At 54.4% G+C, this 17091-nt stretch overlaps 4 protein-coding genes across 4 annotated transcripts; 3 read left to right on the forward strand and 1 right to left on the reverse strand.

The window, feature by feature from the left end:
• Nucleotides 1–382: 382 nt before the first annotated feature.
• Nucleotides 383–1549, forward strand: TRIREDRAFT_73853 (uncharacterized protein; the record flags this gene model as incomplete). The annotated part of the gene is made up of 4 exons (XM_006961169.1): nt 383–548; nt 628–709; nt 781–1324; nt 1400–1549. 4 exons carry the CDS (start codon nt 383–385, stop codon nt 1547–1549), a joined length of 942 nt encoding a protein of 313 aa, XP_006961231.1.
• Nucleotides 1550–2122: 573 nt separating this feature from the next.
• TRIREDRAFT_1847 (uncharacterized protein) lies at nt 2123–5845 on the reverse strand (the record flags this gene model as incomplete). Its single annotated transcript, XM_006960860.1, has 3 exons — nt 2123–2281; nt 2360–3181; nt 3251–5845. 3 exons carry the CDS (start codon nt 5843–5845, stop codon nt 2123–2125), a joined length of 3576 nt encoding a protein of 1191 aa, XP_006960922.1.
• Nucleotides 5846–8983: 3138 nt separating this feature from the next.
• Nucleotides 8984–11373, forward strand: TRIREDRAFT_21214 (uncharacterized protein; the record flags this gene model as incomplete). The annotated part of the gene is made up of 5 exons (XM_006960918.1): nt 8984–9308; nt 9425–9690; nt 9744–10010; nt 10073–11200; nt 11278–11373. Exons 1-5 carry the CDS (start codon nt 9206–9208, stop codon nt 11371–11373), a joined length of 1860 nt encoding a protein of 619 aa, XP_006960980.1. The 5' UTR covers nt 8984–9205.
• A 906-nt stretch (nt 11374–12279) lies between these two features.
• Nucleotides 12280–13530, forward strand: TRIREDRAFT_54450 (uncharacterized protein; the record flags this gene model as incomplete). Its single annotated transcript, XM_006961170.1, has 2 exons — nt 12280–12464; nt 12540–13530. 2 exons carry the CDS (start codon nt 12280–12282, stop codon nt 13528–13530), a joined length of 1176 nt encoding a protein of 391 aa, XP_006961232.1.
• Nucleotides 13531–17091: the final 3561 nt, after the last annotated feature.

Here is a 17091-nt window from a genome sequence, read left to right on the forward strand (position 1 = left end):
GGCAGAACGACGAGCGTCCCGTCACCGCCAAAATTTCCATCCTGGGACGTGTTATCAAGCCTCGTCTTTCTTTTCTCGACGGCCCAACGGAAATCTCGGCGACGCAACTGGCGGGAAGCAGCCTCACAAGCAGCCGCGGAGCTTCTCAACCGAGCCTCAGCCTCCCTGCAGCGACCTTGTCTCTCCTCTCGGCCGCCCTCAAATCTGCCCTGAGGCGTCCAAGTCCCGAGCTCGCGGCGCCCCTCCGTGGCCAGTTTGTCCCGCATTGTCCCACCTTGGAGGCTAAAATCTCGACGCAGACCCTGATCCTCCCTATTTGCTCCAACGCCGTGAAGCTGCCACGAGGGCTCTTGTTTTCCTCCTTTCCTCCATACCGCCAACAATGGCTGCCAAACAGGAGGAGGGCCTCTTTGCTCGTCAGTACATTGACTACATCTACGTCCCGGCCGGCCTTCTCGTCGTCGGCACTGCCATCGTCAAGATGGACTGGACGCCTTATGCCGTTCTTCTGGCCGTCGCTCTCGGCGTCTGGAACTACTACAGCTTCCGTGAGTAGCCGCCTCGATCACTTGCTATTCTCAACGCCCATTGCGCTTTGTGCACTTGAACTAATTGTGCCTCCTGCAGAGCTCAAGAAGGTGCTGAAGCCGGATGTCTTCCAGGAGTTCCCGCTCCAGGAGAAGACCATCATCTCTCACAATGTCGCCATGTAAGTCCTCGTCTCGCCAGCTGCTCCAAACAACGTTTCTCCGCTTTGTCTAACAGCCAATCTTTTTTTAGCTACCGATTCAAGCTCCCTACGCCCCGAAGCATTCTTGGCCTTCCCATCGGCCAGCACATCTCCATTGGCGCTCACCTTCCTCAGCCTGATGGAACCGTCAAGGAAATTGTCCGATCGTACACCCCTATTTCCGGCGATCACCAGCCTGGCTTTGTCGACCTCCTGATCAAGTCGTATCCCCAGGGCAACATCTCGAAGCACATGGCCTCCCTCCAGGTTGGCCAGACCATCCGCGTCCGCGGCCCCAAGGGCGCCTTCGTCTACACCCCCAACATGGTCCGCCACTTCGGCATGGTTGCCGGAGGCACGGGCATCACCCCCATGCTCCAGGTCATTCGCGCCATCGTTCGTGGACGCGCCGCCGGTGACAAGACCGAGGTCGACCTGATCTTCGCCAACGTCACTGCTCAGGATATTCTGCTCAAGGAGGACCTTGACGCTCTTGCCAAGGAGGACAGCGGCATCCGCATCCACTATGTTTTGGACAAGCCTCCGGAAGGCTGGACTGGTGGCGTTGGCTTTGTTACCGCTGAGATGATCAACGTGAGTTACCTCTTTACCCTCTGGCCGTCAAATGTGTCTTTCAGTACCAGAGTTGATACTAACCCCGACATATAGAACTGGCTCCCCAAGCCCGCCCCCGACGTCAAGATCCTCCTCTGTGGCCCCCCTCCCATGATTAGCGGTCTGAAGAAGGCTACGGAGAGTCTCGGCTTCGCCAAGGCTCGTCCCGTCAGCAAGCTCGAGGACCAGGTCTTTGCTTTCTAAATCCTCTGCAAAACAAACGAAAAGGGAAACTTTCCCGTGGCGCCGGTTTCATCGCTTTAGTAGCAACATGTCTTGCCTTCTGCCATTCAATTCCTTGGAGGAAGTACTTTTGTGAAGCAAACGATACACACGAGAACCACGAGAGAATGGTGTAGTTCTTCTACAATAGAACCGTATAATAGTCTTCGTCTGATGAAGATGATACAATGAATAGTGGAAAACACGGAATACCAGGGCTTGTGGGATATCTTTTGGATAGAATACATCACGCATGGCTATGAGGCACAAACCCTGTGTGTAATGTGCATCTATTGAAAAGGCAATCCTGCTGAATCCCCCCCTGAAACTAACACCTACATATCTCCCATCTAATCAATCCCATTCGCTAATTTCTTTCTTTTTTCTTCCTTTTTAAGACGGTAGAGAGCACAACTGCTCGGTCGAAAGCTACTATACATGTACAACTTTGTGTGTTTGGCTTGAACCAAAATGATACCCTTCTCCCCTCCCCCTAAACTGCACCTCCCACAAATACCAGTAATCAATCAAAGCAGAACAAGCAACGGCGAATCATCACTCGTCATCCTCGTCCCCCGCCGCAGCGCCATCATCCGCCTTTGCACTGGGCTCCGCACCTTCATCCTCGTCATCGCTCTCCGCAATCACACGGCCCCTGCGAGTTCTCTTGGGCTGAGTCCGGGGAGCATCGACGTCGTCGTCGTCGTCGTCGTCCTCGTCGTTCCTATCGTCGCGACGATCATCCTCCTCCCGCTGCCGCTCCCGCTGCTCCTGCTGCTCCTCGTTGTCCACATCCATCTTGTCGGCAACGTCCTCGTTGGCCTCGGATAGGGGCGTCTCGTCTCTCTCCAGGTTTCGCTCGGCACGCTCCAGAGCGTCCTCGTCGTCGTCATTGGCTTCCTCGTCGGAATCAACCACAATCTCGGCGGACTTGAACTTGGAGGACTCCCGCTTCGTGAGGCGGCGCCTCTTCTTGGTGTGGCTCTCCTCCTCTGAGCCCTCGTCCTCGTCCGCAGCGGCCTTCTTCTTCTTGGACCGCTTGGGCTTGCCCTCGCCGGCTGGGGCGCGTGGCGCTGGCTTACGCTTCCGCCTGACCTTTTCGCCAGTCTCTTCGTCCGTCGTCATCTCGGCTTCCAGGCGCGCGCGCTCCTCCTCGGCTCGTTGCTCTGCGAGAAGCCTATCGCGGGCGGCGATTGCCTCGCGTTCCTTCCGAATCTTTTCTTGGCGCTCGCGCTCCTTTTCCAGCACGGCTCGTCTCTCTTCTTCGCGTCTCCTCATCTCAGCCTCGCGCAGCTCCTTGGCGGCCAGGATCTTCTCCTTATTCTTCTCCTCCCATTCCTTCTGCTTGCTGAGAGCTCTCTCAAGTTGCTTGCGGAGCGTGTTGCGGGCCATGTTGGCACGCTGCTCAACGTCATGCTTGGGATACGGCGTTTGGGGATGGGCAGCAATCTTGTCAAGAGACTCAATGGCTGCTTCGAGGCCTTGAGATGCATCTTCCAGTTGTTCAGCCGTCCGCCTGTTTTCGGGAAGGGCCTGAATCATTGTCACGAGCTGGATCTGAACAAAGGCAACGTTGAACTGATAGTGTATCTGATCCGGAGCCACCTCAAGTGCCTATGAGTCTTATGTTAGCAAGGGTCATCTTTACGAAACGGAAAAAAACCTCAATGGCGATAAGCTTACCTTCTTGGCGCATTCGAGGGCTTTGATGTAAGAGTCGACATCCCGATCTGCCCTCCCTCGGTTTAACCACGTGCGGCCGAGACATGAAAGAATGACCGGGTCATTTGCTTTGCCCTCCTTGGACAGAGCAATCTCATAGTGCTCAATGGCCTTGGAGAACTGCTTCAGCTCGGCGTAGATGTGTCCCAAGTTCACATACAGGTGAGCATCCTTGACTGTGTCCTTGACTTGGTTGAAGATGGTAAGGGCGGTTTTGTAATCTCTCTTGTCCTCGACGAGAGCGATGGCAATGCCCTGAGCAGCATATGCGTTCTTTGGGTCGAGTGACAGAGCTTTCTCGAAGAACTCAACAGCCTTGGAATACGTGGCGCTTCTCTTCTGCTTTTCCTGCTCGGTTTCACGGCGCATTTCTCTGGCCTGCACGAGATACAAGTTACCCATCCCAACCAAGGCGTACCTGTCGTGCTTGTCGTAGTTTTGTAATGTATGCTTGTAGTGACGGAATTCATGGTCCTCTGCAATGTTGGCAGGGCGCTTTCGAGAGTGGACCTTGCCAAGATACCATCCGTAGAGGGCTCGGACTTCCAAATCGGCCGTGTTTTCTTGGTACAGCTTTGCCACGGCATCAGGCCCTTCCTTGTTGGGGTTCTTCCGGAGCTTGATGTACGCCAGCCGTGTGCGGGCATCGGTGTAGTCGTCGTGGCGGTTGAGCAAGCCCTCATAAACCTCGACAGCCTTGTCCGTGAGCCCACGAGCCTCGTAACTTCGTCCGAGGTTGAAGCTGATGGTCGTCACCAGGGCGTCGGTGTCCATTGTAGGATCCTTCTCGCCAGCTCTCATGCAGGCACCCAGAGCTGCTTCAAACATCTCACTAGCGAGCTCGTACTTCTCGGCTTGGAAGTGGAAGCACCCAACGTTGTTTAGAAGTTGAGGTGGGAGGAACTTGCGAAGGGCTGCCTGGACCTCGGCCTCGGGTACATCCGTGGGGCGCTCTGACTCTGGGATCTGTTCGATCTCGAGCTGCTCAACCTGCTGCAGACACTGCAGTGCCTTGTCGGGGCTGTCCGTTTCGTAGAGCCGGGCCAGGTTTAGGAGCACGGAAGCGTCCGGTGACAGTGCTTTCTTGGGATCCTTCCACGAATTTCTGACACCCTCTAGCAGAGCAATCGCCTTCTTCATTTCGGCGGATCTGTCCTCCTTGTTGTCGTTGTTCTGGCTGGTGAAGATTTCCTCTGCGTAGATGGTTCCGAGGAGAATCATGGCCTCGTGGTTCTTGGATTGCTGAATGATCTTTTCCAGTCTCAGTTTCGCCTCTCCCAGGTCATTCTTTATGACGGACAGCTGGGCAACGCCAAATTTGGCTGGGAGATAGCCAGTCTCGGTGCCTCCGCGAGCATCGTCAGCGCGGCGATAGTAGTCGCTGGCACGCTCCAAGTCGCCGTTATAGTGAGCCTTTCGGGCTAGCAGGTACCATCCGTCACTGGCAACGGCGTTGACATCCGTATACTGGATGGCTTTGTGGGCCAGTTTGTCTGCATTATCCCATGCTTTCCGAGAGAGGAAGTAGCTTGCAAAGGTAACACAAGTGATGGGGACCTCCTTATCGAGCTTGAAGGCCTTCTGGGTATATTCGATCATGGCCGTCTTGTAAAGCTTGAGGAACTCGTCGCTGTTGACCGGAACGTGGCCGCTGGCATCGAGGTAGTACAGGCCGAGGAGGATGTTTGCGATTTTTGAGTCGGGGTTGATTTCCAGACATCTCTCCCACGCCACTTTGGCATCCTCCTTGAAACCAAGCTGCCAGAAGCAGCAGCCAATGCCAATACGAGGATCGGGGTCCACCAGATCAGGCCTCTTCTGAAGCACATCTTGATATGCAGCCAGGGCCTCGGGGTACTTGTGCATGGAAAACAGAGTGCGGGCCTTGCCCATCAGGGCCAGCAAGTTCTTGCCCTGAGAGACTCGGAGAGCATCATCGAAGGCCTTGGCGGCATTCTTCAGCAGCTCGCTCTTCTCGGTCCCCAGGCCCCCAGCAGTCTTCGACGGTCCTTGTAGTGAGGCTCTGAGCAGGAGCAGGACTCCTCGGGCGAGGAAGATGGGCGGGAAGGATGGGTTGAGGCGAGCAGCGTCATTCAGGGATGACGTTGCAAGCTGGAGATAGTATTCTTTCGTCTTGGCTTCTGTCGCAGGAACGCCGTCCGGCGCCACGCGAGGCGCTTCTCGGCTCTTCCACAGGTACATCCAGCAGAGACAGCATATCATGCTGACCTTATCGCGCGGGTTGCTGCTCTGGATTGCGTTGCCACCCCGGATCAGCATCTCGATGGCGTGGTCAATCTTGTGCTGCTTGGCATACGCCAGCGCGACAGTCATCCAGTACGTCTTTGCCGCATGTTCGTTCTCGAACAGGGTACACAGCTCGGTGGGATCGTCGACAAGGTCCTCGAGATCGATCTCGACCGCTTCGTCTTCCTGGTCGCCCTGGACGGGGATGTCGATGGCGGAGGGAATGTCGGAGAATCGGACGCTGGCAGGGGCTTTCAAGGCATCTCCGTTCGCCGTGCCATTGGCGGCGCCGTTCTGAAGAGCCGCCATGATGGATGCTGTGTTGCAATGGCTGTCGAGGTGTCGGGGCTGCGTCAAGGTCGGGCGAGATGGCAGGAACGCGTCCGCCGAGCTGGTGTTGCGCCTCGGAGGTGACTGGCAGAAAGGCTCATCCGCCGTCTCTAGATCATGGCAGGGTCTGCCGGGCGACGAAGACGAATGGATGCGAGGTAGGGAGTTGAGCGGGTGGTTGCCAAAAGGCGTGCTATCGCGAGTCTTGAAGGTCCAACACGACGAGGCGAGCCAGAAATTCCATGTACGTACAGTGCCTTAGCTCAGGGAACGCCAGCGTGGTCCGTGCGCGCCGCGATTGCGGCCTGGTGGTTGGCTATTGGCCAGAGCCCGACTTCACTCTCACCACCAGGATACTCTTACCTTGTTACATCATTCCTGATCGACATATATTGGTGGAAACTCAACGTTTCTCTTTCTTCTTTCTAGTAAACCATGGGTTATCTCACCACTGATCGATGGATTGCTTTCCTCAAAAAGGGGAGTATGGCTGTACGGACAGTATAGCCCACACACTCTCAACCCCTGAAGCTGACACAGGGTCGCTATCTGCCTTCTTTGAGATGGGCGTGTTGCCTTTGGGCGCTGCTCAGGGCTGAGTTCCGGGCGATTTTACAGCATCTGATAGTTCTCCCAGAGTAGATACGGCCTGTGATGGCGATGACATATCGAAACTCCCAGGCCTTGCGAATAGTATGTACCTATCCTGAGGACGTTGAAGATGACTGGCAATTGGCCGAATCTCCAAATCAGAGAGGCTTCCTCCATAGGCTGCCTTTGTTTCCGTCCTCTTATAGATTGAGCGTCAAAGAAAATCCTTGAGGGTTGAGTTCTAAGGTTGCCTCGCTGGCCAGTCTCAGGCACCCAACCGTCTAAATGCAGCATGACCCCAAGTACTCAAGTACTAAAAGAGAGCCTTGGGGGAACTTGCCAGCCGCTCTGCCAGCCGCCAGCCGGCTTCTCTGAGCTTTTGGCGGTTAGGCGGTCAAGCAACATAAAGCCCATGCAGTGAAGAATCTGAAACTCCTCCTCCCTCTTCTAGCCGAGAGCATCTTTGTACTCATCCTTCTCAACACTCCCGACTGCTGCCGAGTAATACCTGCATGAGAATCCCAGGATCACCAAATCCCATGAATTTCCTACCTATCTCAAGCAGGTACACTTATCAACTGCCCTGACGTTCTCCGCCGAATGCGACTGCAGCTATGCAGTTGTCCAAGGGAGAAGAGCATGCTCAAGCTCGCCGGCGAGCCAACTCTTGCATCGGTTGGCACTGCCTCAACTCTGTCACGCACTTTGGCATCATCTTCTCCATCGTCGTCACCTTTCTCATCTTATCGGTGGTATGGATGTATTGCATGGGAAGGGCAAGAATCTTTCGCAAGCAGACCGAGGCACAGATCACCCCTGACCGACGACGAACACAACCACGCCGCCACACGATGGAAGACATAGCAAGACCAGTACCGCCTCCTATTGCGCAGCAAGTGCCAGTCTTCAACTATGCAATTCCTCAGCAAGCTCCGATGTATTTCTTCCCAGGCCCCCAGATCCCAACAACTCTGCCACTCGGCGTCATGAATGCTCATGTCCAGTTCCCAGCTCCCGTCTTTCGACCGCAAGAAGCACCATACCCCCGTCATCCAGGTGGCATGGCTTCTGGGTATCCAAAAGCGCATGAGCAGCACCAGGAGCAAGCCGAGCCAGCGGACAATGTATTTCCGTCGCCTCAGCCCACATGGTGGCAACGATTCTACAGGGCGTTTACTCTGCCCGTTGGGGACGCATCTACTGTGTCAAGTTCTTCGTCTCCAGAGCCTTTGGACACTCTGCAGGCTGCAGATGCCGATAACAAACCCCCGACTACCTCACCACGCTCCGATGGCCTCAAAGTGCGATTTGATGATCAGAGGGAGAGAAAAGAACTGCAACTCCCGATCGACGACCAAGACGATGTTTCATCAATGTTATGCAACCTCAACACCTCCAGCGACTCTTTGTCATCGATCCGGAGCGATGTTGCCACTGTCCACAGTGACGACTTTGAGATGCCCCGTCGACGCAATTGATCAGTCACTATATACATTGATGGTGGAACGATGGAAGGTCTTGAAAGGCGTATGGATTCTAACCTGTACGAGTATAGGAGGAGTGGTACGGCCATGAGGAAGGCCCATGAGTAGGCGCATTACTTCAAATGACGCCCACAATATAACAGTTGTTTCGGATCTTTGATCTCATAGATTCTAGTGAAGTGGAAAGACGTGGGCGCTCAGTATCTGGACAAATTCCGTCTTGCACACGTGTTCGAGAATCCAAGCACAGGCACAGGCACAGCATACCTTAGTACCTTAGGTAGCCTGAGGCAGAGCAAGATTTCGCCCTCGCAAGCCTGATATATGCAGTTAGAATCCATGGTATCTGTGACAGCCTAAACCGCGGTGACGTCAAGTCGTCGAGGAGACCATGATGTTACCTATCAAAATGCAATTCGGATGGCGTTGAAGCTCCCGCAAGAGGCAGTACCTCTAGGATGGTACATACCTGCACCATGGGCTGAGGTACCCCTGAGGTGACGCCTATTCCGGAAGAACGCAAACATACTACGTAAAGAAGGCTAGAAACGATTGAATACCGTGATATTCACTCATTACCTAGGTAAAAGAGAGTCGATGCAGTGATGGGCGACTCTCTTCGCATCTCATGACAGCAAAAGTCAGAGTAGAAACGTAGAGTCAGCCTGCATCGTGAGTTGCAGGGATTGGCGGCAGCAGTCCATGGGTAAATGCGGACAGCCAACCTCGGAAGCGCGAGGCAAGCAAGCAAGCAAGCAAGCAACCTTGAAGGTACGAGCGGGCAAGTACTCCGCAGGTATTTCGTGCGTTTGCCCGGGAATCTGCTTGCTTTTGCCTGCCTCTGCTCTGTCGATGCAGGTGGTCCGTGCGCGCGGTATCGTCATCAAGCTGGAAGGCTGGCAAGGCAAGGCTTCTTCGACCTCAGCGACCTGCCGGAGCTTCTCAAGCCAACGCTTCGCTCTCCGCTTCTGCCTGCAAACCACCGCCACAGCCTCCGACTTGTCTTCCTTAACAGCCTCTTCCCGCTGCTTTCGTTAGAGAATGGCGACAGCCCTCCAGGCGCTTTACCTGCACTCACCTTGACTTACGACCCCCGTCACTGCGGCATAACCGACCAGACTGCGCCCCGCAGCCACCGTCGCCCCCAGAAGCTCAAGGACCGTCCAGAGCTCATTCTGGCGATACTGCGCCGTTCGCTGCCGCTGCGCAATCCCCTCAGAGCGATCTTCGCACGTACAGACGCCTGTTCGAGAGCGCTACCATCATGTGGAACGACGAGGACAACAATCCCTATGGGAGCAGCTTCGATCGGCGGGATTCGCAGACCTCATCGTCAGCAATTCCGAGCTCGCCGACATCCAGAGACTGTAAGTCCACCGCACCTCGTCGCTCCAAGCGCTGCTGGGTCGCCTGTTCGGGAACTGGATGCGTGACTGGATGCGACGACAAGAGAGTCAGAACTAACGCGAGATGAACGCTCTAGACGGAGTTTTTGAGACCTCCCATACCCCTTCAACTGGCAGCGACGATGCTCATTCACCACGTGCGCCCTTCAGCCCTGGTGCCGGGCACGTTGACGAAGAGGACGTCTTGACAGAGGACGCGCCTCCACGACGGAAGCCAGGCGGTTACAATAGCCGCATTGAGCAGATTCTTTACGAAAACCCCAACATGCCCATCATGATCACTGACGCGGGCAAGAGCGTGGAAAGCGGAGGGAGATACATTGTGTACACCATTAAGACTGGGGTTCGTCGCGCTCAGCTCTGTTCTTTGGACATCCGTCTGACCTCCTGTGTTAGGATCTCGAGGTTCGTCGCCGTTACTCTGAATTCGCCTCGCTCAGAGAAGCCTTGACTCGTCTTCATCCAACGCTTGTCATCCCACCTATTCCAGAGAAGCACACCATGGCCGACTACGCTGCGAATCCCACAAGCGCCAAGCAAGATCAGCAAATCATTGATTTACGAAAGCGCATGCTGATGGTCTTTTTAAACCGCTGCCGTCGAATGGATGCCGTGAGAGAGGACGGTGTCTGGTGGAGATTCCTCGACCCAAACTCAAGCTGGGTACCGCACCCCCCTCTGTAATACCAAAATTTGTGCCTCGGCCGTTACTGACATGATGATAGAGCGAAGTCTTGCATGCCCATCCTGTCGCTTCTATACCCAAATCTGTTCTCAAGGCACCTCCGCTGGACCCCGCGAATCCCACACCTGCACACAACTTCCTCCCAATTCCTTCCAGCTCAGCAAAGCTCAAGACTCCAGCCGGCGGTCAGGACTTGAGCGCCTCCGTTCTTCAGGGTGGGAGTCTTGCGATTGAACGCTTTCCGGCAGATGCATCAAAACTCAGCGAGCAGGAACTTGATCCGTATTTCATTTCTTATGAAGCCTCGATCAAGGAGCTAGAACAGCTTCTGACAGGTCCCATGGAAAAAGTCAACCGCCGGACCCTCAGCCATCTGTCATCTCTCGCGGCAGATCTTTGCGAGTTGGGGTCGAGATACAATGCATTTGCCCTCTCGGAGCAAGCCCCCTCCCTAGGACCGGCCATCGAGCGGATAGGACAAGCCGCCGATGCGTCATACATTGCAACCGAAGAGCTATCGGGCACTCTAGGCGCAAGCTTTGCGGAGCCGATGAGAGAAAATGCTCAATTTGCAGGAGTTGTCAGGAGCGTCTTGCGGTATAGGGTTCTCAAGCGCGTGCAGCAGGATATGACAACTGAGGAGTTGAACAAGAAGCGAGCGTTATTGGACCAATTGGAGCGCAGTGAAGCCGAAGCAAGACGTATCGAACAGTATCTCTCAAACAGCCAACAAATCTCACCTCCGCCGAAACGATCTGCCAGCGTTCGGGAGCCCCCCACGCAACACCGCCGCGATGGCAGTCAAGAAGACACCGAATCGATAGACTCGGATTTCCCACCCACCCACGGCGACTTCCCGTCGGTGCCCCCATCTGCCAGTCAAGGTCTTCCCGAGAGAAGTGTCAGCATAACACACAGGAAGATGCCCAGCACAAACTCTATAACGAACAAGATCTTTGGGCCAATTCGCCACGCGGTTCAGGGAGTCGTCGACGTGGATCCCGAGCGAACTCGCCGTGACACAATCGGGAAGACGCGGGAATCTATTATCCAACTGGAACAAGCGCAGGTGGTCTCTGAAAAGGACGTCAAGGAGGCTAGCGCAAGCGTACTCGAAGATCTCAAACGGTTCCAGAAAGATAAAGAGGACGATTTGCGGAGATACATGGTAAGTCGATCGAACCCACCGCGCAGCCTATTGCTGCCGCGCTCTCGAGGCATTGATAGTACTGACGCTCTCCACAGTTGGCGTATGCCAGGAGCCAGATTGAATGGGCGCGCAAGAGCAAGCAGCAGTGGGAGGAAGCCAGGGCAGAGGTCGACAAAATCGATGAAAACTAAGTAGCCTGTTGTTTGAAGCAAGTGCATCTGCTGAAATACCTCCTATACGAGAGCTGAGGAGCTGGACCAATGGTTTCAACTGCTGCCGTCGTTTCTTTAGTCCTCGGTGCCCTCAGCGCCTTTCTGGGAGCGTTCTGTTCAGTACGGAGGTACGCTGAAATAATACTTGGGTTCAATGACGAGATGCCTGTTGTTAGATACCTACCTAGCATTAACCCTGTTATCCAATATAGAGGTTTGCCTTGCAGCAGGAGGTCCATGCCGGCTTCGTCGACTTTGCCGATACCCTACAGAAAGGCAAATTAAAAGCAACAAGACGACTTATCTACTAATTAGACTGAAAGACACAATTAACTGTTTGTCTCCTGTTTAAGCGACCCTCGAGAGATGCATCGTATCGCAGAGTTACTTTGCGCCAAGTGCGTTGGTCGAGAGTTCAACCGAGCAATGGTTGATACCAATGGGTTGCCTCAAAGGTCGTTGTTTGGTCACATCATGCCTTGATTGGCTTAGTCTGCCTACCTAGGTACTTACCAAGTGGACGAGGATCTGCCCATTCCCGCTATCGATAAGCCAACCAGTGCAAGCCCCGTTTTACAGCAGATGTAGGCTTCCAGCTATTACCTTAGCATTCGAGTGCAACTCTCCCCCAACACCAACCAACTTACATCTTAATTCATCACGCGAAGCTCGATGCTCTCAAGGTGTCTGGCTTCAGATGCGCCGAGGCTGTGTGAACACGAGGCCATCCCCCTCTATTCTTAGCAATTACTCATACGGCAATTTCTTGTTTTTAAATTCTTTGACAGTATCGCTTCCACAGCAGCGAATCGGCGCTTGACGCGCCATTGAACAGAGGTTGTTGGGAAGGCAAGCAGCCAGTGGCGACCGGCAGGCAAGCGAGTCATGGAGCGCAAACCAGATGGGCCGATCGAGTCAATCGACGAGCCTGGCATCAAAGCCGAAGGTCCTCTGGTACACACATTGCGCAGAGAGGTCGCCGATTTGCTGGGCAGGCAACAGACCAGCTTCCCCGGTGCCCAGCCCGTTAGTTTCGCCAGACAGCATCTGGAAGAAATGACCAAGCAAGAGTATGGCAGCCGCCACAAGACGGGCTTGATTATCTTGACAGGCAGTTGACAAGCTAACGCGCGCCTGTCTATCAGTTACTACGTCTGCGAAAAATCCGACGGCATTCGCTATCTCCTCTACCTGACCGAAGACGAGAATCAAGGGGAAGCGCACTACTTGATTGACCGCAAAAACGATTACTGGTACATCACCAACAAGAGCTTACACTTCCCCCGCGAGAACGACGTCAGCGCCTTCCACACGGCAACAGTGGTCGATGGCGAATTGGTCTGGGACAGTCTGCCCAGTGGAGAGAAGGAGGCCAGATTCCTTGTCTTCGACTGCTTAGTGATGGATGGTTACAAGCTCATGGATCGGTCTCTAGACAAGCGGCTGGCTTACTTCAAGGAGCGACTTTATACGCCCTATAAGAAACTGTTCAAAGACTTTCCCGACGAAAAACAGTATCAACCGTTTATTGTCGAGATGAAGCCTTTCCAACTCGGCTACGGCATCGAGATGATGTTCAAACAGATACTTCCTAGTCTGAAGCATGGCAACGACGGCCTCATCTTCACCTGCCGAAACACGCCTTATAAGCACGGCACCGACCCTCACATTCTCAAGTGGAAGCCCCCGGAAGAAAACACCATCGACCTGCGGCTCAGGCTTACGTTCCCAACTGTTGAGCCCGACGAATATGAGCGCAAAGAGGGCATCACCGAACCTTTTGTCGATTACGACAGCGTGCCGAAGGCGGAACTCTATGTCTACAAAGGTGACGGCCCAGAAAAGTACGAGCGCTTCGACGACCTCTACATCACCGAAGAGGAATGGGAAGTCCTCAAAGGGCTGAACGATCCTCTGAATGACCGCATAGTGGAATGCAATCAAGACGACCAGAGGAGATGGCGGCTTCTCCGCTTCAGAGATGACAAACACGAGGCAAACCACAAAAGCACAGTCGTTAGCGTCCTGGAAAGCATCAAGGACCGCGTTTCTGTCAAGGACCTCTATGATGCCGCTGGCCCTATCCGAGATAGCTGGAAGGCGAGGCAAGCACGGGAGATGCGTGCGCAACGATAGGATGGAGATCTTGCTGCTCCAACCTCCGGCGTGCCTCAACCGATGAGCGATCACCCCTCGGCTTCCCTCTGTGTTAGGAGGAAGTCGCTTGGAGAGCAAAAGAGGGCGCCGAAAGATCCATGGGTAGGCCCCCCGCAAGAAGGATGGAAGCCGCCAGATACGACAAGATTAGAAGCCAGGCCAAGAAATCCGAGGGAGCAATCTAGAGTAAGGGGACGTAATAGGTGCCGAGCAACACGGGGCAAGGGCTTCAATCAGAGGACGGGACACAACTCAAAGGGTAAATCCGTTAATTCGATGTTACTGATGGCTCAGCAGGGTAAGATGGGGAATAGCGGCGTCATTGGGGCAAGGGTTTTGAAGGAAGACGCAGGCGTTTGGACAAAGTTGCTGCCTTTTTTTCCTTTTCCTTCCTTCTAATGGAGGTCTGAAGAAGCATTACTTCTCGGTCCCTTGTCATCAAGGCTCTTTATTTGGGTCCATTATAGTTTACCGAGTAATAGTTTTCAGATATGTGCTTGGTTACCGATACAGCTGTGCGATCAATGAACGAGGAACATTGCTACAGTGACTTGGTTTGACGTGTCATTCCTAACTGCGTTAAACGTAACCCTTTGCTTGGTGCTAAACCGAGGATTAAACAAAGCATCCATTGCTATCGTGTTTGGCCAGCCGACCATATTTCAACCATTTGCCTGCAGAGGCTTACTCATGGGTAATGTCTCATACCTAGAAAAAGAGACCCTTAATCACAAAAAAGAAAGAAGAAAGAAAAGAAAGAAATCGCCTGGATTGGTCTTCTTCCATGCATATAACCACATCCCCCTTATCCTTGAGCGGTGCCCAAAGACTTGATTTCGTGAGACGGGGAATTTACCCACTGAGCGAGCCCCTTAGAGCATAGCCATGACAGCCGCAACCGCGACAACGAGGCCGGCAAGGACGCGGCTTCGTGCCTCCTGGCCAATGCTGCCGCTGCTGCCGGAGACAACAACAACGGGGATGGAGGGCACGGCGCTGCTGGTCGCGGTGCCGACGGGGACGCTGCTCGCGGCGGTGCCGTTGTAGCTCGAGAAGACGGGCGTCATGAAGACGGTGGTCGTGGACGTCGCCGACTGGACGGTTGTCGCCGTGACGGTCTTGATGAGGGTGCTCTGGCCAAAGGTCTCGGCGCCGGCCTTGGAGCTGTCGTAGGCGGTAGTACCAGTAGCAGTGCTCTGGGCGGGCTCGACGTAGGGCGGGGTGACGGTGACGATGATGGGAGAGGGGGCTGTGCCGATGGTGGTGACGGTCGTCTTGAGCGTGGACACGGCGGTGACTGTCACGAGGTCTGTGGCGGGAGAGCTGGCCGCGGGGGGGCTCCAGAGGTCGGAGATGACGACTGTGACGAGCGAGGTGACGGGTTCTCGCGGCAGGGAGTAGCTGGTCTGGATGGCCGTGATGGTCGATGGGTTGCCGGAGACGGTGGCATCGGGGAGGCCGCTGGTGAGGGAGATGTCCGTCAGGACGTTTGTCACGGTGGCCGGGTTTCCGGAGACGGTCACGTCGGGGAGGCCGGTCATGGAGACGGTCACGTCGGGGAGGCCGGTCATGGAGACGTCGACGTTGGTGATGGTGGACGGGTTGCCGGAGACGGTGGCATCGGGGAGGCCGCTGGTGTAGGAGACGTCCGTGTTGACGTTTGTGACTGTCGATGCGCCGGCTGTCACAGTCACGTCGCCGAGGACGGAACTGGACGCCCAGGGGTTGGAGGGGGCCGGCTGGACGGTGACGGTGACGGTGACTGTGGTGTCGATGGCCGAGCAGATGGGGGCCTCTGAAGAAGTGAGGACCGACGTAGTCTTTGTCAAGGTCTTGGTCACGATGGCGGGCGTAGAGGGCGTGATGATGCTGTAGATGGTCGAGGTGGCCGTCTCAGTGCTGCAAGAAAGGCATGGTTAGCAGACTTTATCTTCTAGCAGATTTGCTGAAGGCTGTACTTACGAAATCGGGATGCTAGTGACGGAAACCGCAGGGTAAGACACAGAATCCTGAGTCACAACAGCGAGGGAACCATCGTCAAGAACCAAGGTGAGGACGTGAGCAGAAGCGGCGGACAGGGCGGACTCGGTCTCGTTGCAGTCGGCAGCGCGACGCTCAAGCTTGTGGTCAACCACGGGGATGGCCTCAGCAGAGACGACAGCCACTGCTCCCTGCGCCTGATACGGTCTCTCCAGGCCAGCTGTTTTGTGGTCAGATGTATTGAGATTTGAGGCTCAAGGATAGGGAGAGAGACTTACCGCAGTGAGCGACCAAGACGGTGATGGCGAGGAGGCCAGCCACAATGCAAATGAACAAGGCAGCGCTCGTCATGATCTTCAAGTCGAGGGGATTTCCCTTCTTGACCTTTTGAGCGACGGTCATCTTCTTCTCAGGCACGACGCCGCATTCAGCGTCTTTGATGTCCTTGATGTTGGCCACTATCGAGCGGAGAAGGATGTCAGTTTACTTCTCTTGCTTAGGGGATTGTGACGAGGCGGGTGAGGGAGACGACTTACTTGGAAACCACTCTCTTGGATTGTGAAGTGGGCAGAGAAATGAACGAGACTGGCAATATTGACGTTAGAGAAAGACTGCTCTGTGGGCTGGGTGATGGAAGTTGAGGGAAAGGTTTGTCGGGAAGAGGAGCTCGAAGGTGATACACGCGTGACGATGGCACCACGGGACGGAAAAGTAGGAAGTTTTTCTTTTCTTCTCCCTGTTCCCTGCTGTTTCTTACCGATCGAGGAGCTGAAACGCTTCGAAGAGTTTGAAGTGAGTGAAGAGTGTTTGAATCGAACGTGCAAATGGAGATATATAGAGAGAGACTGGAACTGAAACGTGGTTGTGGGAAGTAGAAACGAACGAGCGGAGTGTGTTGTGTGAAGGGGAGAGAGAAGTGAAAAGGGCTGAGGGGTGGAAATGTGCGAGCTTAATGGTTTGTTTATTTCACCGCGGCAGTGAATCACACGGAGCAAACAATTCGCCGGAGAGAGGCGAGCCACCACGCGTTCTCAGAGCTATCTTGACAGCTGGTGAATTGGGGTTGGGAGGTTGGCTGCCGGACCGGCAAAGTGGTGAGTGGGAGTGGCAGCTGGGTATTCGCGTGAGTAACGAGCTTTGTTGCCTACCTAGGTAGTATTTGAGTGATGACTAGGTACTACTTAGTAGATATGAATGATGAAAGATATTAAAGTGACTGAAACATGGCATCAAAAGTCTCCCGATGTGCAAGTAGAGATGTAAAGGGTAACTCTGTCGAAACTGCAGCGATCATCGACCGTGTCGTTCTCGTTCCGAAGAGGAGCAGGGAGTGCCGAGGTATATACACCAAAAGATATGCATGGCTATCACAATTTCAGCTTCAGGAGGAGACAGAGTAAGAGAATACATTTTGCAACCGATGTAGACAAACAAGTCCGTGAGGGGGACATCAAGGTAATGGTACCTCTCTACCACTACAATATGAGGTATGGGTAGCAAGCATCTGCATGGATGTCCGAGCTGGAACATTTGCAGTCCATGAGATTCAGGGCGTCCCGT

This window comes from Trichoderma reesei, assembly GCF_000167675.1.
Source record: "Trichoderma reesei QM6a unplaced genomic scaffold TRIREscaffold_1, whole genome shotgun sequence".
Lineage (NCBI taxonomy): Eukaryota > Fungi > Ascomycota > Sordariomycetes > Hypocreales > Hypocreaceae > Trichoderma > Trichoderma reesei.